This window comes from Pleurodeles waltl, chromosome 3_1 (assembly GCF_031143425.1).
Source record: "Pleurodeles waltl isolate 20211129_DDA chromosome 3_1, aPleWal1.hap1.20221129, whole genome shotgun sequence".
In the NCBI taxonomy this organism is placed as follows: domain Eukaryota; kingdom Metazoa; phylum Chordata; class Amphibia; order Caudata; family Salamandridae; genus Pleurodeles; species Pleurodeles waltl.
In genome coordinates, this window is record NC_090440.1 from 431,378,788 (window position 1) to 431,404,379 (window position 25,592).

General features: G+C 43.3%; 1 protein-coding gene across 2 annotated transcripts in view; it reads right to left on the reverse strand.

The window, feature by feature from the left end:
- RHCG (Rh family C glycoprotein) overlaps nucleotides 1-25,592 on the reverse strand; it is a 384,997-nt gene that overhangs the window by 213,067 nt on the left and 146,338 nt on the right. For both annotated transcript variants that reach the window (XM_069222700.1, XM_069222699.1), the window contains exon 2: nucleotides 16,521-16,707. In XM_069222700.1, coding sequence (XP_069078801.1) covers nucleotides 16,521-16,707 — 187 coding nt within the window. The remainder of the gene's footprint in view (nucleotides 1-16,520; nucleotides 16,708-25,592) is intronic.

The window sequence follows — 25,592 nt, forward strand, 5'->3', positions numbered from 1 at the left end:
CTCTCCTCCACGGTGGACCACCACCCCCTCCTCCTCCTCCAAAGCCACTGAGGGATCACTGGCTTACGAGACATGACCCCAATCCTCCATCTCCATAGACAGCCTCCTCTCCGCCAAGTCAATTTCCTTGGTCACGACCCCAACCGCTCTCGCAAGAAAGGACTCCAAAGTAGTATTTACATTACCCTGCCTGCTACCTCCACCATTCATGGCTCCAGATAGCTGTCCCTTTTTCTGCCCCATTAACCAAACAGTAGCTCCTCACTGAGGGCAGCAGCAGGATGCACAGTTTGAAACAAGGGCTTCAAGCAGAAAAGTCTCCAGGCACTAATACAATAGGTAATTACCAAAAAAACTCACCATCCACGGCAAGATGAAAGGGGGGTGGCCCAGCTCAGCCTCTAACGGTCGATGATGGGCGCAAGACGGGCTTCACCCGAAGCGGGCACGCACACAGCTTAAACAGCGGGGGTCAGGTCCCACCCTTGCCTCCTCTGACCTCTTTCGCGGCCTTCCTTGCAATGCAATTTCTCGCAGTCGTTGATTTTCAGAGTCGCTGGGTCCTGCGTGCACTGTTCCACATATCCTTCCAGCTTTGGGTCCTTCTTGTGGGGAGAGCTATGTAACCGGATCGATGTCATGCAAAGCGCCCGACTACTGCCCAGTGAGATCTCGCTGCGTGTCTGGGGGGACAGAGGCGTTGGACATCTTGATGGCGAGATCCTAGTTAAGAGCTTCAGCTACAAGATGACCAGATGAGTTTAAAAATAAAATAAAAAGCCTCTTCTTTGTTTTCCCTCTTTTATGTGTTTCAGATGTACAATCCGTGTGAGTGAGATGATCTTAGGGGGGGCAGCTGATCAGATCCTTTTGTCAGCAGCGCTTATACCAGATAGCACTGGGCATAAAATGCTTCCTTCTTCCCTGTCCCCAGCCCCCTGTAAGGGAAGCTCTGTGTTTTTTTTGTTTCTGTTTTGGTAATGACTTTCCTCACGATCAACTCCAACAAGATGAGCACCACAAAACACCAAGTAATGCCCCTTTGGCCCCCAAGTGGACTCCTACAGTCAGTCTTCAAAAGTTGCACTGAGGTGCTGGCGTATTTTCTGCAAACAAGGTGAAAATAAACACTGGCCCAGATGGGGGAGGGGTGAACTAACCCTCTGGGGGTGGAGGAGAGCAGCTTCCTGTGGGATCACTGGCAGTGGATATGCAGGACAGAGGGGGGCAGGACTGGAGCTGCAGTCCTCGGTGCCAGCGGCAACGAGCAGTCCACTTTCCTCCTGCTCCGCCACCCCGGCGATCCCTCCTGGTCTACGGTACCTCCCAGCAGCTTCAGCCCCGGCTCTCGCCCCTCTGCCCGGCCCGCTACACTCGGACGGTCCTCTGAAGCTGAACCTCCCTTCGCTTCCTGCTGTCATTCCAAGATTCTTGCTCCCGCCGCCAAATGTCAGTAACTGATCAATGGTTTGCAACTGCAGTTGTCATCATAAAGCATTGACATATCCATTTACGAATTATAGAGAAGAGGGTGCACTCCTTTATTGTGCTATCCAATTCGCAATTAAGAGTTGGATGCAAAAGCCCTTTTAAAAGTTGGAAAGACCTTTCCGTTTTGAACAGGGCTTTTTGTACATTGTGACTCTCAAGGCTTTGTAAATATGTCCCGTATTCCCATCACTCTTATTCAAGGCATCTCATTACTATTATAACTCTATAATTAAAGAATAAGTTCTGTCAGTTGTCAAGACTTAATTCATTACACATTCGTACACCCAGTCCTTTTCTGTAATATGCTTGCCTTTTCAAATATATTCTTACATTTGTGTGCCCCACTTCAAGGGAAATTAGTAAACATCACACATTTGTCCCCTTTGTGTTACTTCTACTATCAAATGTATTTTCTTGTTTTTTGATTTATCTTCAAATTCCAAAAGTACTTTAAAAAATCTGCTCAGCTTTGCAGGATTTCTAGCATGCACACAATTTCCACTTATGGAATTTAAAACAAGTGTGCGATCCTGTAGGAATAAATCGAATACAAATATTAATTTGCACATTCCACTGTTTTATGTTTCTCCACAAAGAAAATAATATTTCATTTTATTGTTCCATCTAACTTTGGGATTCTCCCCTTGTAAGCACACTTACACCACACACTTACACCTATCACAACACAAGTGATTTTGTGCCCCTAGTCAGGTTCTTCCTGCATTTTGTTGAATGAATACCCCCAAACTTTTAGTACATGGATATTCACTAACCTTTACAGCTAGACCCTCATAGGAGTGCTCATACATCCACCCCTAAAGACACATTTACAAATGTAAAGTTTCTATCACAATCAATTAATCAATCATTCAAACAAATTTCTTAAGCGCACTACTCCCCCTGTAGGGTCTCAAGGCGCTGGGGGTGGGGGAGTCACTGCTCAAAAAGCCATGTTTTGAGGTGCTTTCTGAAGGTTAGGAGGTCCTGGGTCTTGCCTAGGTTGGTAGGGAGGGAGTTCCAGGTCTTGGTGGCGAGGTGGGAGAAGGATCTGCTGCCGGAGGTGGGGCATTTGATGCGGGGGACTGTAGCGAGGGCGAGGGCGGCGGAGCTGTCGAGTTGGTTTGTGGAAGTTGATTTGTTCGTTGAGGTAGGCTGGTCCGGTGTTGTGGAGGGATTTGTGAGCGTCGACTAGGATTTTGAAAATGATTCTTTTCATAGAGGGTGTTGCCGTAGTCCAGTCTGCTGCTTATGAGGGCGTAGGTGACCGTTCTTCTTGTTTCTAAAGGAATCCATTTGAAAGTCTTGCGTAGCATGCAGAGGGTGTTGAAGCAGGAGGATTATATGGCGTTGATTTGCTGAGGCAAGGAGAGAGAGGAGTCCAGTATGATGCAGATTGCGTGCGTGGGTGGTGGGTGTTGGGGGTGGTTCAAGGGTGGTGGGCCACCAAGAGTCGTTCCATGCTGTCTTGTTGGGACCGAAAATGATGATCTCGTTTTTTTCTGAGTTCAATTTTAGGTGCTTGTCGTCATCCAGTTAGCGATGGGGAGGAGTCGGGCGTGTAGGTTATTCTTGGCAGTAGATGGGTTCCTCGTGTGGGAGATGATGAGCTGGGTGTCGTCAGCATATGAAATGATGGTGAGACCCTGGGGGCGGATGATGTTGGAGAGTGGAGCCATGTAGATTTTGAAAAGGGTGGGGCCGAAGGAGGATCCTTGGGGGACCCCACAGATGGTCTTGCTGGCTGCAGACCAGAAAGGAGGGAGGCAAACTCTTTGGGTTCTTTTGGAGAGGAAGGAGGTGAGCCAGTTGAGGGCTTTGTGGCGAATTCCGGCGTCGAAGAGGCTTGTGCGAAGGGCTTCGTGGCATACGGTGTTGAAAGCTGCGGAGAGGTCTGGGAGGATGAGGGTGATGGTTTCACCCTTGTCCAATCTGGTCCTGATGTTGTATGTACAGGTGATGAGGGCGGTCTTGGTGCTGTGTTTTTTTGGGGAATCCAGACTGGGAGACGTCGAGTATGTTGTTGTCTTCTAGGAAGCGAGACAGTTGTATGTTTACTATCTTCTCTATGACCTTTACGGGGAAGGGGAGTAGAGAGCTAGGTTGGTAGTTTGTGAGGTCTTCAGGGTCTGCTTTGTTTTTTTTTAGAAGAACTTTGACTTCGGCGTGTTTCCAAATATCTGGGAACGTTGTGGTCTCAAAGGACTGTTGATGTTGGATTCAAATAAATCATTGGGGTTTGAAATGTGTTCTTATGGATCATTTGCTGAATGAAGTGAAGATTGGATTCACATTAAATCATTTGATAGTACTGGACATTGCAAGATTTATCATAAACATTTTACATGAAGTTTTTACTGTGATTTTGAGGTGCCTCATATTGTCTCCATTGCATGTTTGGGTTTATATTAAACCTGTAAGGGATGGGTGTTTTTCCCTTGTGAGGGCACCTCTTAGGTCTTTTGACTATTGGGCTGACTTGCATCTAGAGCGCCTATCATTCCCTCATTACTACACCCCGTTAGTTTTAAGGAGCTGTTGATGATGGCCTGAAGTTGGGGAACAGTGATTTGGCTGGTCTTGTTGAAGATGTGGTGGGGGCAAGGGTATGTTGGAGAGCCTGAGTGGATGGAGCTCATAGTTTTGCCGGTTTCTTCATCGTTGGTGGGGGTCCAGGTGTTCAGTACATTGGTGTGGCAGGGTGCTGTGGTGTTGGCTGTGTCGGTGGTGGTGATGGTGGGTGATGACAATGTGAAGCTATTGTGTATGTCTGCAATCTTGTGGTGGAAGTAGTTGGAGAGGGATTTGCAGAGGTCGTGGGAGTGTGGAGGGTCGATGGTGCAGGATTTGGGTTTGGTGAGTTCTTTGAAGATGGCAAAAAGTTCCTTGCTGTTGTGTGCATTGTCGTCTATGCGTTCTTTGTAGAAGGATAGTTTGGTGGTCCGGATGAGCTGGTCATGTTTGCGCATGGCTGACTTGAGGGCGGAGAAGTTGCTCACTGAGGGTTCTTGGTGCAAGGCTTTCTCAATTTTTCGGCATTCTCGTTTCGAAGACTGGAGTTCTGCGGTGAACCAGGGGGCTGTCTTGTTGGTGCAGGTGTTGTTGGTTATTTTGAGTGGGGCGAGGGAGTCTGTGCATGCTTCTAGCCATTGTGTGAGGTTGAGGCGGTGACGTTGGGGTTGTTGGTACTGGGAGGTGGAGATGGGCGAGGTTGGAGAACAGTTGTTCTTTGGAGATCTTGTTCCACTTGCGGTAGGGGGTAGGATGTTGTGGGTGGTGGGCTTCAGGAAGGAGAAGTGAACGCAGTGGTGGTCAGTCCAGTGGAGTTCAGTGGTGTGAGTGAAGGTGATGTGGCTGCTGGAGGTGAAGATGGTGTCTAGCGTGTGCCCGGCTGAGTGGGTGGGTGAGGTGACCAATTGCTTGAGGCCGAGGTTTGCGAGGTTGTCTAGCAGGGCCATGGAGTTGCAGTCATGGGTGCTTTCCAGGTGAAAGTTAAGGACACTAAGGAGTAGGTAGTCTGTGAAGGGGAGGGCGTGGGAGCTGATAATGTCGGCAATGGTGTCACAGAATGGGGACGGGGTCCTGGTGGTCTGTAGATGAGGGTTCCTCTTAGGGTGGTGTTGGCGTTGATGTGTACCTGAAAGTGTAGGTGCTCTGCGGTGTCTAGGGTGTCATTGGTGTTGGTGGAAATCTTGATGGAATTTCTGTGTATTATGGTGATTCCTCTTCCTGGTTTGTTGATACGGTCTCTACGGGTGATTTTGTATCCTTCTGGGATGGCTATGGTGATGTCGGGTTCCGATGAGGAGTTCATCCATGTTTCAGTGAGGAAGACAACGTCGGGACAGTTTGTCGTGAGTAGGTCCCAAAGCTTGATGGCGTGCTTGTGGATGGAGCGGGTGTTAAGGAGGATGCAGTTGAGGTGATTGCGGTGTTTGGTGTTATTGTGGTGCTTGTTGGTGTTGGTGTGAGTGCAGGAGAAGTGGCATGAGTGGCATGTGAAAGGTCAGTGTGTGTCTGGGGTTGTCCTGGGCGCAGGTGGTGTGCCGACTGGGGTTGAGAGCAAGGAGCTCTGTGGAGGAGTAGTGGTGCATGGGGGGTCAGAGGAGCGTGGACCTGGGGGACGGGTGCATGGTGCAGTCCAGGCACGAACGGGTGCAGACGGGCTTGCCTCTGGCGCGCCACCATTAAGAAGGGGAGGTGGGAGGGAGGAGCATCTGGGAGGCGGAGGTGGGAGGGAGTGGTCAAAGTGGTACAAGGGGGGCGGGCCACAGGGGATGCAGCGGCAGGGTCGGTAGAACCGGCAAAAGCCGGAATTCAAAACTGGCACAATGAGAGAGAGTAAAACGAAGCGGAGCAGAGACGGAGCAGAAAATGGGCACAGGTAAAGTTAAAAACACTGCATAAAATGAAATACAAATTACAAAAACGAAATACTATTTACAAAAACGAAATACAAGGTACAATGCACACTAGATACGCCTACCACTAGGCACCAGGGATGAGGTGCAGGTGGGTGACTGCGGGCGGTGGAGGGCCTCAAACTTCCTTCTACAGCAAAGGCGGGGTCAGGGGCACCAATGGTCCAATGATAGAGTTTCCACATTTGCAAATATTGGCCCTCATCACAACCCTGGCGGTCCGAAGACCACCAGGGCAGCTGTGGTGGTGTCACTAAATTAGGAGTTTGGCGGTTTGGCCAAAGCCAAACCGCTGACCCTCCAGCAGTTCCGCCAAATTACCACATTTCTCTGGGCTGGAGTTGAGCACCTCCAGCACGGCGTGATACCACTAGTTCTATCATGAGGCGGGAGACTTCCTAGCATTTTTCTGGTGGTTGCAATGCCAGAAAAAGCTGGCCGTCTTGCACCTGGCAACAGGAATAAGCATTCCTGTCACCAGGATACACTCGCACATGTGTCCACATACCCGCACACATGCACTCACACACTTCTACACACAAACACAATCCCATTCACCCACGCACACACCCATTCACACTGACAAACAAACAAACAATGCATACACACACGCATTCACTCCTCCCTCCCCGATGCACATGCATTCATACACCCCCCCTGCACCACATACATGCACACATTCACTCTCCCTCCCCATACATAAAATCACAAAATCACACATGCAGGCACGCACCCACAAACACTTCCCCCGCATTCACGACATTCACACACGCACTCACACACACACTCACACACACACACATACCCTCCCCTGTCGGACGATCCACTTACCTCGTTTGTCAAGGAGGTCGTCCGGGAGTGGACGGGTCTTGGCGCTTTCAACGCCAACAGCGCCTCACCATCTGAACACCGCCACACGGTATTACGGGTTGTAATATGGTGTGTGGTCTCTTTTTGGTGTGGCGGTACCGGTCGTGGTACCGCCTCTCCATCACTGACCGCCAGCACGTCTGGTCTCAGCTTTACACTCAATTTCATGCGGAAGTCAGAGATCAGTCATATTAGGGCGGTCTGAAGACCACCAGCACAGGTGATATTTCTGCGACCGTGGCATTGGCCGTCTTTGAAAAAGACCACTGAAGTCGTGATGAGGATCATTGTTTCCACGCTGCTAAATCTGATAATCCTAATCCTGTTATTCAAATTGAGAAATTTCATGCATACACAACATATTTTTCACATCTTAATTGCACAATTGGTTCAGTAGTTCATAAGAGTCTCAAACATATATTGCCTCTCTATTTTTTCAGGCTCTGCATAGTTAATTCTCCTTGTTTGAGGTCAGAAGCAAATGTTAATGAATGATTATTTTAATAATTCCTGACAAAAGCAAGCTCTTGCTCTCACTTCAAGTCAAAATTCTTTTAGCGGCTTGCAGTTAATATTAGTGCTTTGGTTGCTTGAATTTTATACATACTTATATATTAGTTGATCATCATGAATAAGAAACACGAAGTCCAGGTATCAATTTGTAATGTAATATTTATTTAATCCATCAATATTTTGGCGCCTTTTCTTGCACTCTCACCCTAGGACACTTGGGGCCTGATTGCTTCCTTGGCGGATGGGACACTCCATCACAACATGACGGATATCCTGTCCGCTGTATTACAAGTTCCATTATATCATATGGAATTTATAAAATGTAGGCAGGATGTCCGTCACATTTGTGACTGACTATCCCATCTGCCAAGGTCATAATCAGTCCCTAAGATAGTAGGTAGCTGTGCCATCTGATTTTTGGCTCAGTTTTGTCAATAAACAGGAAGATATGCTCTAACAGAAAACCAATCAGCTGTGGAACTATGGGATCTAACATTTAAGCTCTCCTTTGCCACACAACTAAATTGTGTCAGTAAAGCCAGAAACACTGGAGTGTCTTAGAATTAGGAATTCAGTTAAGGTGCATATTTTGGGTCAACCGTTCAATCAACTTTTAGCTCAACCTGAAGTGGAACAAAGTCCTCTCGTTCATTGGTCAGACTCATCATAAGGCAATTTTTGGAGTGCTGCTCAATGATAAACTGGGCTTTGCTAGCAATTGATGTGGATTACTCAAATGTACAATTAAGCTGCTGCTCTCAGCTCAGAACACAACTGCTCAACTGATCCTAAAATAAAGAGAACAGCACTTCTCTTCAACTAAAGGGCTTCCACTGGTTTCTACAAGGCAAGCAAATCTGTTTCAGACTTCCATGCCTGGATTTACAGTAACAACAACAAGGTGATGGATGGAATTCTTGAATTATTCTCAGCCCCTGGCAATTGCTCAGGGCTGCATCCCAGTCCATTGTATTTGCTCACCATGGCACCTCTGTTTGGACCAAGCCATGTGCAAATATAGTCTTGACCCTGCTCCTATGGGAAAAGTCCAGTCCGAACTACCAAGCCAGGTCCTCCCTGAACCTGAATACAAGCAACATAGGATCAGTTTCATCCTCATTATGGGCTTTTCAGCCAGGTATAGAATTATTCCAGTGACACAATAAGCATGGGACACACACCAGGGCATAACCGTTGCACTTAGGGTGTCAACTGCAGCAACAACCAGGTGATGGATGGAATGCTTGAATGTATCTCAGCCACTGGCTATTGCTTGGACTGCATCCCAACGCATCATTTTTCACCTACCATGCCACCTCAGTTTGATTTGGCTTCTTGACTCACATTTATATTTGTTATAACCATATTTAGGGGGTCATTCTGACCCCGGCGGTCATGGACCGCCGGGGCCAGGGTTGGCGGGAGCACCGCCAACAGGCTGGCGGTGCCCCGCAGGGCATTCTGACCGCGGCGGTTTGGCCGCGGTCAGATGTGGAAAACCGGCGGTCTCCCGCCGGTTTTCCGCTGCCCAAATGAATCATGGAGGATTCTGACACCCCATACCGCCATCCTGAACCGCCAGGAACAGGATGGCGGTATGGGGTGTCGTGGGGCCCCACTTGTCGTGGGGCCCCACTTTGTATTTCAGTGTCTGCTTTGCAGACACTGAAATACGTGACGGGTGCCACTGCACCCGTCGCACCTTCCCACTCCGCCGGCTCAATTCTGAGCCGGCGTCCTCGTGGGAAGGGTGTTTTGCACTGGGCTGGCGGGCGGCCTTTTGGCGGTCGCCCGCCAGCCCAGTGCAAAACCCAAAATACCCTCAGTGGTCTTTCGACCGCAGAGCGGTATTTTGGAAGGGGAAGTCTGGCGGGCGGCCTCCGCCGCCCGCCAGACTTAGAATCACCCCCTTAGTTCTCATTCTCTTCAATACAGACACTATAGATTTGGAAAATTGGTCTATGCTCGTCTGTGTTGTCATGCGAGATTAAGAAATGTGGGTTGCATGAGAGAAATTTTAATGAGGTCATTGAAAAATAGAAAGGAAAGAAAGATTGTGTCATTAAAGCCACGGACAAAGGAGGCAAAGCGGTATTATGGTCCCTGGATATGTACCTAAAAGAGGCTTATTTATAGTTGAATGAAACGATATAAGAGGATTACCAGAGCTGATTATGAAAAAGTTAAAGAAGGTTTCTTTAGGGAACTGAAACATTTGCATGAGGTGGGCTTGTTGAATGATAATGAATACTATTTCTTAAAAGTTGATTATCTAGGTTACCAGTGTTTTATATGTTACCAAAAATACACAAGAACATGGACAAGACTCCGAGAAGGTCAATAAAATCAGCAATTGGTAGTCTATTTGAGAATGTTTCTAGATATGTGGATTGCTTTTTGAAACTGGTGGTCACAAACTTACCATCCTTTATTCTAGATATGTCAGATTTTCTAAAGAGAGTTTTTGATGTGCAATGGGAAAAAATATATGCTTAAGATATACCAGTATACCAGTATACGTGATAGTGATGGTTTGACTGCTGTTGAACATTTTCTGAAAGCCAGCTCTATCAAATAGTATGTGTGCAATTTGATACTTTTGAAAATGATTAAGTGATGTCTGACATTTAACTTCTTTACTTTCAATAATGAACTGTTTCAACAGTTGTGTGTTATAGCAATGGTCATCTGCTTCACTCCCTGCTGTGCGAATGATCCCAGCATACATGAATGGTCTTACCACAACATCTTTTGGGTCAAATACATAGATGATTTATTCATATTGTGGAAAGGGGATATTCAGGCAGCTAATGAATCTGTGCAAGTCATCAATGCAAATGACATAAACCTTACCTTTACTAGCCGCATAAGTGACAGCACTTTGGCTTTTTTGGATGCTAGACTAGAGATTAAACATGCAAGGCTGATTACTACAGTTTTTCTAAGGGATTTAACTGGCAACACTACACTGCATGCTAGTAGTTTGCACCCAGCATCCTTAATCAGAAGTATACCATATGGGGAGCTAATGTGCACTAGGTATATATGTAGTACAGAGGAGGCAGTTGACACAGCACAAAAATATATAATCAATAGACTTAAGATGAGAGGTTACTCAGAAGACATACTAAAACCTGCACAAGACCTTATTTCCAAGTGCACGAGAGAGATGTCTCTTTCTGGAACCAAAAACATTGAGATAGGGATATACACTAGTGCAGGTTATAAACCACCTATAGCTACCAACATAATGAGTTTAGAAAGGTCCTTCAGAAGGACTGGAATCTGATCAATAGGGATCCTACCATGGCAAGGAAGTAGGAAGGAGACCTAAGATAACATGTATAAGGGCAGTTTCAATGCGGGACAGGTTGGCCAACAATGCTATACACCAAAAGAAGGATCATTGGTTGAAACCTAAGCTGGGTTTTGCCAGATGTAAGAAATGTAAGATATGCAAGCAAGGAGTCGGTCTAACTGAGTTGGACGTCAATGGTAGCAAACTATTTACAATCAAACACCCTTTGACTTGCAAGAAAGAATTTGCAGTCTATGCTCTTTTCTGCCCATGTCTCAAAATCGATGTAGGCAGCATCATACGTCTGGTGCAACAATGTATTCTACAACACTTAAGGTCTATCAAAACTCAGAATATATTACCCTGCAGCCCTTATTTCAAGTTAGTTCATTAGTCAGATCCCACCAAGCTAACATAAAGTGTGATAGACTGTACACCCAAGACATCAAGAGGCGGTAATATGGAATTGCATCTATGAAGACTAGAGTCTAATCTCATTTTAAGATTTACTACTAACTATAACTCGATCTGCCACCATGCACAGTTTTTTCTTCATTAATTTGACTGCTGATGTTTAATTGATATTTTTATTGACGTTATAAAAGTTGTCATGAGAGTTTTAATATCTAGGGTAATTAGCAAACTCTAACTATAACTTCAGAATTTATATGGTTTTGTGCAGGCACATTTAGAACTATAACACCCCTTTAACCTTTGTTTTTTTACGTGAATTTCTATGTTTTTTTATACTATTTCCTAATTATAACGTCCCCGTAACCATTGTTTTTTTCAGTGAATTTCAGTTTTTTTTAATGTAAGGTAATTTTTATTACTATATGTTTATCCAACCATCACTGCGCATGGCCTTCAGTTATGTGCGGCAGGAATTGGCTGCAGGATCTGGCAGACATCTCATAAATTGGTAGGCAGGTACTCTTTCAGGGCAACCCGGGTGAAGTAAATATCAGTCTGGCAAACTCTAAATCGGGGATGTGCCTGCCAAATAGCTATCATTATGAAATTAATCCAAAGCCAGGGTGTATCTCACAATATTTGAGGTATCAAACATTATTGGAAGAAGAAAATTGAATTAGGATGTAATGGATAACAAAATTAACCTATAATAATGCTGAGCACTCGCCTATAGTTATATAATCTTTTCTCTATGTAGTGATATCAACCTGGAAGAACCCACTATTGTTTGCAACAATTTCTACAGTACTAGAAATTTACCAAGGGTCTTTAGAAAAATCCAGTGTTACTTAGAAGATGTTCGCCAGTAATACGAGAATTCCAGCACCTAAGTATACTGTATGTAAAAAAAGTCTGCTAATTCACAAATAATTTGTGTTCGAAAAAATCTTCTGAGTTGCATTCCAAGTTTGATGGTCCATTTATCAGTGAACAAAGTATGAATCCTGCAACAATGTAGTGAAGACTGCCGTTATCTATGCCGTTTCATGCTACATTTCACGTATCTTTAGTATAACTTTGTTCTGCAAAGTCAAATCTTGCTCAAAATCCTTCTTCTATTCAGATGAATACTGAAAATGAATATAAAGTTCATAAGATCTTATATGCTGGCATGTTTAGAATGAAATTGGTTGGGGATTGGCCCTGAGAAGCCTTCATGGTAGCTGGCCTCAAAGCTGTATGCTCCATGTTTAGCACAAGAGTTCGGTAAAGATTATACAGGTAATCATAGAGTTATTTTGCTGAAGTGTCAACTCTTTGGAGGGGGTGGAAGTGGGCAATGTCATACTTTGTATCTAATGCTTACTTGTGTATGCTGGACAGGCAGGGAATGGAAGCCTGCACGTATGAACTACAATGGTGTTAGAGTCTTGTGCTCCAGAGGAGGTCAGCGGTATCACTGCAATACCTTAACCTATACACCATTCAAATAATATGAACAATATCTGTTTACTATAGAGGATTCACTGGTTCCTCCAGTAAAAATCAATACGATTCTTGAAAGAATGGCTCCAATACTAAGTTCAAATTTAAGTCTAAATTAATGGTCTACTGTTTATCCAAGATACCTTGTTGAAATCAAACTCCTTTTCATCCATAGATTAAAATGTGAGGAATTCAATCTAGAAGTATCAAGATCCTGGCTACAGCAACTAAATATCACAATTGCCAAGCAGGAAACACTCTAAATGTCAAGAAACTTATAATCAGTAGTTTTAGGATGGTCTCCATCATTGCAAGCCTTGAGGGTGTTCCATGATGTTCTGGAAAATGTGGTTTATCTTGCTTGCACCTGCATGTTTTGCGTAATATAGGTGTCACAGCCTCGAAGCCTCACACCCAGTGGTGCCTACTTTCTGTTTTTACTGCCAAATTCATCTAAAGAACAAGACTCTAATACCATTGTAGTCCTAGGAAGAACTGGATGGGCCATTTGTTATCAGGCTAATGCATATTAGATTACTGGAGATGCAGGCTGTTAAAGTGCAACTTTTTAAAAGTCACTTTTCCTAAATTTGTTTTTAAACTACAACTTTGCCAGTTAAGTGAATCTTACAAATACATTTTAGAAATAGTGGTTGATCACTTCTGTAACTTATCCCAAAATTAGCAAGTATAAGATTTTATTCTGAATTTTAGTTTCTCTTCCTAAGACAGTCACTGTAGCTACATCACAACATTGACAGGTCAGTCTGCAGGTTTAAAACCAGCAGGAGTCAAACTTTGCAGGTAGGCCTGAAGGCATATTTGCTTTAACAGCTGGGTGGATGGCATAATATGTGCTATAGCTCACAGGTGACTTTTAACTATTTCATGCCATTGGGGTATTTTCTGCACCTTGTAACATGGCCTTACTGGGAATGTAAATATGCCATTTAAGAATTAGCCAACTGTACCATGTTTTAGAGGTCAAGAGCATACAGCACCAAGGACTGGACAGCTGTGAGCCATTTTTCAGAGTTACAAAACCTGCAGTGTCAGTCCAAAATAAAATTAAGTAACCATGCAAAAAGAGTCACTTTCTCATAGTTATCAACAACCAGAGAGAGTGGGTCATACACAGACTGTCACACAGTATTTCAGATGTCTTTTTGGAAGTAGGGAACTATAATATAATTGACCAAATACTAAACAACATTATCTATTGTTGTAAATATCAATGCCTCTGTAGTGCAGATTTAGACCAGCGGTACGAACAGGTAAGGTGACGATATTGAGGAGCAGATTTACTAACAAGACATGCAATACAATGTGGCAAGACAACTTGATGAACTACATCGAATGAGCAGGAATATGCTAAGATCTGATGCAGCCCAGCTCTCTCCCTGTGCTGGTGCACTGGCTGCAGACTACCACTAATCCATGCACGATTGCAACATGGTGCAAGGATGCCTGAGTTACAGGCAGAATTGTTTTGTGCAGGAAGGCGCCACTTCCTGTACAAAAGCAAACCTCTGAGGCTTATTTGCCCTTTCTATGTCTACCTCAGAATGCTGAACATATAGAAAGAGGAAAGAATTATAAAAAATAAAGATATTTCTCCTTGTTTTACCTCACTTGGGAAGGCGTTGCATTTTCATGCATTAGCAGGTTTATCAGTGTTAGTAAATCTTTGAATGTGCCAAAGACTATGGGTGAATGCATGGGAACAGCCAGGAACCACCCATGGAATGGCTTCCGAAGGCTGAGAAATACAAGACAGCAACTTGGGCTGCCTTGCCTTATTCCAGATTTACTTAACCACACACAGCCACACATAGGGCCTGATTCTAACTTTGGAGGACGGTGTTAAACCGTCCCAAAAGTGACGGATATACCACCTACCGTATTACGAGTTCCATAGGATATAATGGACTCGTAATACGGTCGGTGGTATATCCGCCACTTTTGGGACGGTTTAACACCGTCCTCCAAAGTTAGAATCAGGCCCATAGTGGCTTTGCATGGCTTAATAAATCTCACTGAAGACCTTGTGTTGCCTTGCCCAGCCTTGTCTTACTCATTGCCAGTGCAACAGCTTCATAAGTCTGGGACCCGGTGCCTCTATTTCTCTCTTGCTTCCCCCATTCCTCTTTCCCCAAATCTTCGGCCATTGGCATATAGATTCTTTGCATTGTTGTCATTGAGTTTAGGGAAATGTTGAGCTCTTTCATCGCTTCCTGGATATGGGTTGCCAAGTTAATCCAACCGTGACTCTTTTACTCGATGACACTGTTAAAATAAGACACATTTTTTAGAGTTGCTTGACAGCATTCTCTGACTCATACTATACGACTGACTAGATTCTATAAGGTTTTAGTTTAATGATACAAGTATCATTAAGATTTCAGGGCATCATGTAGTGTTTGGCAAAGTGGGAGAAATGCCATAAAGCAATGCCACCCCGTCACCCCGCCCAACCAGCTATTACACTTTTAGGAGCGAGCGCAAAGCGCTCCGTCCCTGCAGTAATCTCTCTTTGGGCTTCTAACCACACCTATGTCACCTCAGTCACTTTAATTGGTTCGTGGGCTCGCCTTTTAAAATCCGCTTGCTTTCATTCGTGAAAGGCATGCATACGTCATGCCTTTTTTGGTGTTTAGCCCACCTTCACAGCACTGGTAAACTACTGAATACATACGAGACTTCATGTTTTCAGCATGGTTTCCGGACTACTTTATCATTCGATTGCGCTCTGTTTCTCCGTTTTCAATTTCAGCGCAATCGCGCTGCATTTTACATAGCACAATCGCGGTTAATTTTTTTTCTTTTAATTTGTGTGGCACGAAACGTCCGATTAGGAGTTTACAACACTAATAGCTCTAACTCGAGCAAATGCGAGACCCAGTGCATTACAAAGGCTTGTTCCCATTTACAAGTTGTGGAACCTCTAGGTTACCGCTGGTGACAGTTTGGCTGGCTCTTCCAATAAAAACCCCAACACAGTTATCCTTCCACTACATCAACACCGGTTTATAATACCTATGGCCTTCCTTTATCCATAGCAAGTGGTTGTCACTAATTTTCTCTACTCATGTCCGTCATGCAAGGAAAAATGTCAAATAGCCCCGATGCCCATGGAGAGAACTCCCTGTGCATCAGAGCTATTTTGTTTCATTTATGAATAACAAACGCGCTTCCAGAGTTTGCTTTCTCTAAACAAAAATGCTTGCAGTGCCGGCACTTTACATGAAGATCTTGCCGGGCAAACCTGCACAGAGATCCCCATCAGGCAGGCAGTGATCTCTGAATAGGCCATACCGCCCACTATGGTTTAAATGTTCCTCTAAGTCTATTAGAAATAGGTTTCTTAAACAATGAAACCAATCTTGAACATTAAACATGTAGAAGGCCCTGAATCTTTGAGAGGCAGGACCCTTCAGTAATGCTTGGATGCAAAAGGAATGCGATATTACATATGTTACACTACAGAATTGGATATTAGGAAGAAATTAGTGTGGATATTAGGAAGAAATTAGTGTTAGTGGACCGACGTGACAGGTCATTTTCAAGTTACATCATGTTTTATCTGGCTGACAGTACTATCGCTAATCTTGCAACACCAGTTTGGGCTGAAAAACCCAAATAGATTTTACAATTAAACTTAGAAAAAGGTCCCACACTGCGATACCAGTAGTGTGGCATGCAAGCAAGGCAAATGCCCCCCCCCCCCCGTCCTCCGGCTGGCTACTAAAATAGAGCCATAACTGAAGTTCAGAGTTGTGCTAACACTCCTGTGCCCTGGTACCATTGTATATGCTGCACTATTTTTCGCTATTCCTCTGTCTAATAGTCTGTATTCGAAAACTACTCACAATTGCACTCCTTTTACGCTAATTACCAGAAGCCTGCCCATAAAAGGTAGTAGACTGCATTCCTAGTATTAGGTGGGAATTTTTGCCTTTGACATACATTCCACAAAATGTCATCATGCATGCAATAGTTTCCTTGTTATACTTTGTCCGACTCAGTCTTACTTTGAAACTCCAATTACGATCTTCCCTTTTTCAAATGAATGGAACCAACCCTGCATCAGAATGGCCCACTGAATTGCGAAGGCAGCCATAAGGAAGTTCAAACCCACACTTCCAAAGCCGTATCGTTTCAAGAAGGTCATGAGAAAGCCAAAACCCACGAAAATCATGACATGTACATCCTGGAAACCTATCATGAGAAAGCAAAAGAGAACCAGTTAGTGTCAAACAGAAGTCCAATTAACGTATATTAAAATTTTAGTTGCTGCCATACAGTCAAAAATATTTTGTTTTATTCATGTTATTTATCTTCTTGCAGCTTTATGTAGGTAGATGAATATCAAAGTCAGATATCTTTAAAATCTAGCACATAGTACACAAACATTGATAGCAGAGATTTTGTGGCACCTTTACAATGAGGAGAAATTGTACATTTTATGAAACACTTATTGGAGCATAGAGTCATGAGGCAATAGCTCTGTTTTGTAGCTAGAGATTAAATTCCAGATTTTTATGCACCATTTCCAGGTTTCTCCCTTGTACCAATTACATTTTTTTGGGCCCCAAATTAAGATAGCATCTATTACAACAAAGATACTTGTGCAACTATAGTGGCTCAAATAAAATCTAGAGATTATACATAAATGAGACTGACTGTTATTGCACAGGCAACATAGGATTATTATGTTTGTTAATGGAATGCCAGACAGGTAAGGAATATTGGGATTAACTATTTCTTAGTTGCAACATAATTACTATAGACAGTGCGAGAAAGTCATCCTTTTACCATGTTTACCCCATGACTTCCTGAAAGCAACAGGTTACAAGAGCTTCCCTGCACCAACTTCCACAAAAGTCCCCAGCCTGGAGTGTGTCCAGTGGACTTGGAAGGATTTGACCAGGTGCATTGTGGGAATTGAAGTCCCAAGCTTCTGAGAACCATCCCAGGGCTCCTCGACCTTTGGATTTGTGTTTTGAACTCCAGAAATTTGGAGAAGTGTGGAGCAACTTTTGGAAAAAGCTCCATGAGTGGACATAAGTCTTGAGTCAAGTTGACTACCTTCAACCGCGACCCAGCTAGGATTTCAAGTTCGTCCCTGTGACAGCTCCAAAGTTCAAGACTTCCAGGATTTGACCGGGGCCTCATGGAAAAGCAATCTGATGGCGTTGCAACGAAATTGGCTTGCTGAGGAGGACCACACAACATTGAGAAGGAAAAGTTCCAGAAAAGTTTCTAAGTGCGAAGGTAACATTTTGACTGAGGCCTCACGCTCAGTGTATCTGAATAGGACTCCATCGTGGTTGGCCTCAAACTTTGACTTTGTCCCGGTCAAGTGCAACCAGGTGTCTCTGGTTGGTGTTATGGATTTCTAAGCAATAAAATGCACATTTTCTTATTTAATCTTTAAAAAGGCATATCGCCCATTCCCTATATTGGAATTTTGTTGCTTTGGTATCATTTTCAAGATAAAAATATTTACTATGTTTATAAAGTGATGTGGGATTTTTATTGTGTGTTGTGTCTTACTTATTTACTGTATTCATGTATTTAAATGCTTTACATACTTATCTCCTAAAATAAGCCTTCCTGCTCGTTGTTAAACTACCAGGGGTTGAGCCAGGGGCTAATGTTTTGAAACCTTGACTTAACATAACATTATCTGGGGGCATTATTGCTAGTGGTAGGTGCTAATAACTAGCCTTCAACAGGCACAGCTGAATTTGAGCTGGTGGTTTCTGGTGTTCATCACCAACACTTAATTGCCAGCAGTCTGCCTCATGGTGGCACTGGTTTTCTAAACTAAAATGGACACAAACCGTTGTTCAATAAATAAATAAATATTTTAAAGGACTTATATCTGCTGCCCAAGCCATTCTCATAGTTTGGGGGCTTGGAATGTTCCAAATTGTCACGCTTGGTAGAGTGCGATGGCTAGTAGTTGTGTTGGTACTGTCATTGGCTGTGCTGGCAAGGGCAATAAGTGGTGCAAGCTGCAGTGGCCTCCTAAGGCGGGCCCGACACTTTTTTAATGTAAATTAAGCACTGCAAATAGGTGGCTAAACAGTCAAGAAAGTGGGCATTTGGAATAAACAGCAGACCTTGAGGGTCATGAGAGAATGTTTGTTTGCTCATAAAAGAAAATCAGAAACATGTGAGTAATAGTGTTGATTTCTTGAGCTCTACAGAAGTCAACTAATTCAAATTATTAAGTGTCACTCTTCGAGAAATGTGAGTTCACGCTTGTTGCTCAAAATTTGGTTATGTATTTGTTTACACATATTCTTAACTCTTTCTGTTATTATTGTTTCTTATACTTATTTCATATTGTAGTAAGCTATTAGCTTGTAAATTTATATACTGGTTTCTTGTCTCACCTTTTAAAAGGTCAATATATATTGCATGTAGGAATCTGCAGTAGTAATTCCCATTCAAGGGATGTGGAGTGTATATTCCGAGAAGTGGTTTGCTTAGAGTATGGGAAACACCCACTAAGATGCATGTTTATGGAAACTCCTGAGCTGCGTTTAAAACCCTGCATTGGAACCCTTTTTTTAACCTGGAAATTGCTGAAGAATTACTCCAGCCAAAGACTGAGTTAGCTTTCTTTGCACAATGGGAACACAACTTAATTGCAGGTTGAATCCACTTGCTATCCCACCATGCAGTGTTTAAGGAAGACTTTCCGTTGCTCCCTCCTAGATATACAAAAACTTTTGTTCAATCCCTTATCACCAGTTGTCTTGACTATGGGAATGCATTATTAGGGGCAGCCAATGACACCTTGCCATCCAAACTTCAAGTCGTGTTAAACACAGCGGCCCAGCTAATCTGCAACTTGCCATGTCATATATCTGCTGCACCCATCCAATAGGACCTTCACTGGTAGCCATTAAAAAAACATATAGGCCCTCATTAAAACCTTGGCGGGCAGCAGAAGCCGCCTGCCAAGGTTGAACCGCTGAGCGGCCACCTATGCGGCCGCAAATCCGCTGGCCCAACGGGAATGTCGGCTGTAACATTGCAGCTGGCTCCTGATGGAGCCGGCGGTGTTGCGGCCGTGCGACGGTTGCAACTGCAGGGTGGGGCTGTGCCTGGGGGCCCCTGCACTGCCCATGCCAAGTGCATTCCAAACTCCATTTTTACCAGCCTTCCAGATTGCTGAGATGTACTTATATGGTCTATCTAAAGATCCCTTGAATCCGCACAGCTAGGTATGGTGACAGATCGTTTTCTTATCTGGCTGCATCTTATTGGAATAAACTACCCCTCTCCATCCGCTCCTGTGCTGACCATACCAAATTCAAAAAGATGTTAAAACATGGCTGCTCAAGCAGTTTCTATGTTCTTGACAACGCTAACTCTGCCTGCTGTTCTAAGCGCCGAAATGCCCCTCAAGGAGTGACTTGAGCACTAGAGTAAGTGCAAACAAAAAAAGTGCGAAGGGGAAACACCCCCAGGTTTGCTGTGGTGTAGGGGAAGATTTTTCTGCACTTGGAAAAGTATTTTACCTGTAAAGAAAAAAATACCATTCATAGATATATGTTACTTCATTATTTGAGCTTTCATTAGTCAATACAATTTATTTCTCATGTAGGGCAATGGCTCCTGTTGTCTCTTTAATAAAAGATCTTTGATTCCCCTTCTAAAAGAAGGCTTAAAATCAGGAGGAATAGTCTAAGAAATACGCGTGTCTGGAGTTTTTCATGTTTCTGTTATGTAACATGCAATGCAACAGTGCCACATGGATATTCAACGTGTTGGCATTTTTGGCATGACAATGAACAGATGAATTGAACTAATTCAATGCACCTCTATATGATCCTGTTCCAGAGGGACTTTAGTGCTTCGTGTTGTCTCAATAACACTGTGGTGATTAGACATATGGAATTTTCACAGTAGCATTCGTACTGCGTTTTGACAATCCCACTTTTCAATTCTACTATTCTACGTTCTTTACCACTTAGCTGGATTTTATTTAGGGATGGCGAATGCACAGCAAAAAAAGAAACACAGGCATGATTTAGAATTGCAGTTTTTTGCCTTAATCTTCAGTTTTAGAGCAGTAGCTGCTGGAATAACACTAATTCTAACTTACAAAATGGAAGGATAATTTATAAATGTTCTCAGTTATCTCCCCAGAGACTAAGACTATGTTACAATAAGTGGCAACCTTCGGCGGACCTGGGTAACAATAATACAAAATAATATGAGGTACCAATGATGGTTTTAAAAAGTACTTATAAATACATCAAAATGCACCAGGTTACATAGGACATCTGGTCAGTGGAACCGTTATAAATACATCACCAACAGCATATTGTCAACAACTACTTAATACAAGAAAGATGTTCTGAAAAAATACAAATGTTATCCAAACAACTGAAAGTTAATACATTATTTAATTTAAAACAAATTAAATTCTGGTTTATTGTTGGTTGATTTTACAGACGTGAAATTACAATAAAAATATGCGTATGTGCTTATTCCCCAATAAAAATGCTGAAGTACGGGAGGTAGGGGGAAGGGTTGGATCTCTGCCTTAACATACTTTCTTTTGGTATTACTCCCAGTACTATGCCTGGAAAGGTTTTCCAGACACAGGTTTCCAAGTATGCTACAGGGAATATCATGTGACTATTTCAGTGGGCTCATATTCTTGCTGTACGGAGTTCTTGATAGTGTAGAAGTCCGCACCGAATAAATTGATCCACTTTTGCAAATGTATGCTTTTTTTCAGTTTTTCTTTTCTCAACACTAAAAACATTTTTCCCCATGGAGAAAACTCCTGCCATACATACCCATAATATTGGTGGTGATACATTCCCTTTCCAACCCCATCCTGGTAGAAATAATGGTAAAAAGAGTGTAGCTCTGTATCACTGATGATGGTTCCAAGAATTGCCTATTTTTCAACAGCAGTTTTCAGATGTTAAGGAAATAGCTTCCGAAATGTACGCAACTGCTTGTGGGGTGTCTTCTTAATGGAGACAGAGACCTCCACTGCCAACATTACCCATATACTTCTGAAGACAGGCAGGCAATCTATAACAAGCATTGGCAAAGCCAATAGGTTTTGCCTATGCAAGATCTATAGCCTTTGTCCATGTTTTTGAAACTTCTTGCACAGAAGCCTGAACTGCTGTGCAACATGGCCTACAGTCAAGAAAAATAAAGTTATTTGACACCCCAGAGTTGACCACGTCATAATGCTTTCTTTTAAAGCCATATTGCGCAGCAGCCTGCACTGGTCTACAATATGTTAAAAAAGGGACGGGCAACATGGAGGGGGTAGGGGAGGGAGCAGCAATAATGGGCAGCAAAAAAATGGCCGTATGGGGAAAACAAAACTAGTGAGGTGTGGAGTAGAAATCTAGGGTACCCGACGGGGGCAGGTCAAGTTGGGGGGGAGGGTGGGCAGGAGGGTGGGGGATGGGGGAGACAAAATAGTACCTCAATCACAGCTCAAGCAGCGGACAGACACTAATTAAGCTGAATAAATCTGTGCTTGGCTTGAGCTCGACAGAAGGGAACAGAAGTGGTACTTGGGCTGGGCTGGCCTATTAGGAGGCTGCAAAGAGGAGTGACACTGAAGCCAACAAATGGTAACTAATGGGAGGCTGAAAACCCTTTATTATAAAAAATAGTGTCTCACAAGAGAGAATGCATACAGTGCATGTACTGTTGCAGACACGACCTAAAATATGGAATGCTTAATTCCCCTGACATAAGGAGCCGGCAGGGAATTCACTGTAGTTAAATAGGCCCATTTAAACAAATTACTCTGACTTGTCCAAGTGTTCTCAAGCTACAGTAGGCAGGATATATTGGCGATTTGCATCCACATGCAGGTTCTGTCCTTGCAGGACTGCTGTACAATAAATGAAAGACAAGGCAAACACTGTTTCAGACTCTCTCTCAGCAAAATACAGCACTTCTAATGACAAATTCGATTTCTAGACAATGGGTTCTAATGAATTGGAATTGGCATCAGAATACCATTGATGGCAACTTGGTTGTCTTTCATGCATCTCCAGTGTCTTAATAGAAAAGGCACTGGTCTGCTAAGGAAGGGACCGTGGGTTTGATTATCATCCGTGGTGGAAAATGTGTTTAGCTCAAATGCAAAAAGGCTCAATTGTAACACGTGAGTGTCTTTTTATATGTATTTGTATGAGATACAGCACATTACAGCTGTAACTTTAAATGGAATTGTTAGCAGTAGCAAATGCTTGCAAGGAAGGCAGGAAAGCAGAGCAAAGAAACTGATGGGACTACTTTGAGCCACAAGAGGAGTAGAGCAGGGTATAGAACCTGCTGAGACTCTTTTGCATCATGGAGAGTCACTGATGCAGTTAAGTGAGCCTAAATAACTGAATAATAACAAGCATTTGCAATGAAATAGGTTTCGCATTTGCTTGAGTTAGAGCTATTGGCTTTGTAAATGTCTTAACTTGACTTTTCTTGCCACATAAATTGGTCAACCCTGCAGCATAATTTGGTCCTCTCTGCCATTCCAGTGACCCTGCATACAACTAAAGCACTCCCATTTACTGCAGAGAGTCTTGCCCTGATTACCATGAACATTTGTTAGATTGTTTTTAGTACAGTTGTCTTGTAATTTATTTTTAATGTGGGTGATGTGTGAGGGACTGTTACTGACATTTTCAGAGAAATATTTTGTTTGTTAAATGCAGCATCCATACAAAAAGGTTCTTTAAGATAAAACAGGACCTCACATATGAGAAAAGGGAGGGTGTCACAGAGGTTATTTGCCTTAAAATTAGTGAGCTGCTGCTGTTTTACAAGTATTGAAAACATGCATCACTATCCCTGAATATTAGATGTAAACACATTAAGAATTTGGAACGGTGTGCCTGTGCATTGTCAGTGACCTGGACAAAGAGGGTGAGAAGGAGCTGGAACTGGATCATGAATTCAATTCTGTTATGAATAGGAGACCCCAAAATATGTTTGGCCCAGGGCCCCCAAAGTCCTTAAGATGCCCCAGGGGGGAACTAGAGCAAAAGTATGATAAATGTGGTTGCACAAGCAGGGAAGTGGATTAGGCTGCAGTTGTCAGTGGCTGGGAGCGTATATCTTATGAAGATGGTTCTTCTCCTGAAAAACATTTGCTTAGGAGTCTATGACAGACATGGAGCTTTACATGGGGTACAATTGAGTCATGATAGCTGGAATCCCCTCGCTGCTGTTACTTAGAAGAAGTTGGAACTTGAGGGGTGGCTTTTAATCAATGTGACAAGCTCTAATCTGTGTAAACACACTTTCAGTAGCTGAAACATACTATTATATGGTAAGCAGGGTACAGGAGAGGGACTTAAAGGCAGCTGAAAGAGAGAGGAACGCAGATGTGTAGGCAAAGTTAATGGGATAAAGCACATCACTTTGTGAAATGACCAACACTTTAGAGGTCTTTCTAATTAGAGAGAGTGTGGATGACACCACACCATACCTGGCTGAAAGCACATTTCCATACTACAAAGTATGACAGGGTATACATTTTAGAGTGTCTTCAAGCTTGGCATCTATGTGAATTCTTGGTGCTGGATGACTTATGGTTTAAAATCTTCTCCAAAATCACTGAAGTTATTTTGCAGTTTTATATATCTTGAATTCAATCAGCAGACATCAAAGTACTTTGCAGGAGTACTAATTATATAACATAACAGCAGATTCATTTTATGGGGGGCACAACGTGATTACGTGAATTGCCCAGAATCGCAGGATGGTACACCAATGTCCATACTCAAACCTTCTTCCCCAGCTATAAAGGGAGCAGCTTTGGCGCTATGCCACATTTGAGACATCTGTTGACGGAGAGCATTAATTATAGTGGGAACACTTTGGATAACATGGACCCAAAAATAACAAGATTGAATAAAGCATGTGAAATCTAATTAGGAAGAACATGGTTTTACACTTTTACACTTATATTATGATGGCTGAAAAAAACCTGCAACATTTATGGTTCTAATGTGCACGAAGCAGGGAAAGGGTGCAGTGCCACAGACTGTCCCAAGGTGTCCCTTGGGACCTCATTTGGCCACATAAGGTACTGCACCCTCAGTCTTGAGTTCTACACATCCCCAATGTCTTTCAGGTGCCATGCTGAAAAATGAAGCACAGAGCCCATTTTGTGAAAAGTTGTATGCTGTGCATTCAGGTTCTGAGGGAGGGGAGACAAGAGTAATATGGTGCCTAAAAAAGAAAAAGTACGAGGTTGCGTTATATGTAGCTTCACATAGTGATGTAAAACGCTATTCTGACCGACTTTGTGCTATATGCATAGTTATTAAATACGCTCTTCTGATCAAGTTCACACTGTATGAAACTACATATCCTCACTTAAAGCACTCAGACAACACAAAGAAACAACGGCATGTCCAAAACAAGGAAGAAGAAGAAACAACATATGTCCACGCAGCGAGAAGCAGCGATTCAAAAGCAAAAAACATTTTGTGCACCACAATAAGTTATACGGCAGATCATGCAATCATCCAGTTAACAGGGTCAGTCTGCAAGGCGGTGACAAAGCAGCCTCAAGGCGGGCCAAACGTGAAGCATTTTCCTATGAAATCAAGGGAATTTTGAAAGGCAGGCCAAGGAACAAATGAAAGTGATGGGCGTAAGATGGGCGTAGTTGAAGCCCACAGATGTAGATTATAACATGTTGAGAGACAGAGTGTGTGCGTAGTGGCATAATGAAACTTGAGGGGGCCCCTCTACAAAGTACCTGGAGGGGCTCCCTCCTACCTGGACCTAGGCAGTGACCTGCTGTCCTTGCACAGTGTACAATGCTGAGGGGGATCCCCACCGCACCATAGGGGCTGCAGTTTCCTTTGTTACACCACTGCTTGCACGCTGCCTATGCTCAACCTAAAAAGGAGAAATAATTACATTTGGGGAGGGGGGGGGGGTAAAAAGAACATGTGAAAAAAGGACCACTTAAATTAATTGAATTGAAGAATATTCATTACCAAGCACATGTTCAAATGTGATCAAGAAAATGTTACCACCTATGGTGCAATAGAGTCACTGGCTGAACTAGGCTAACC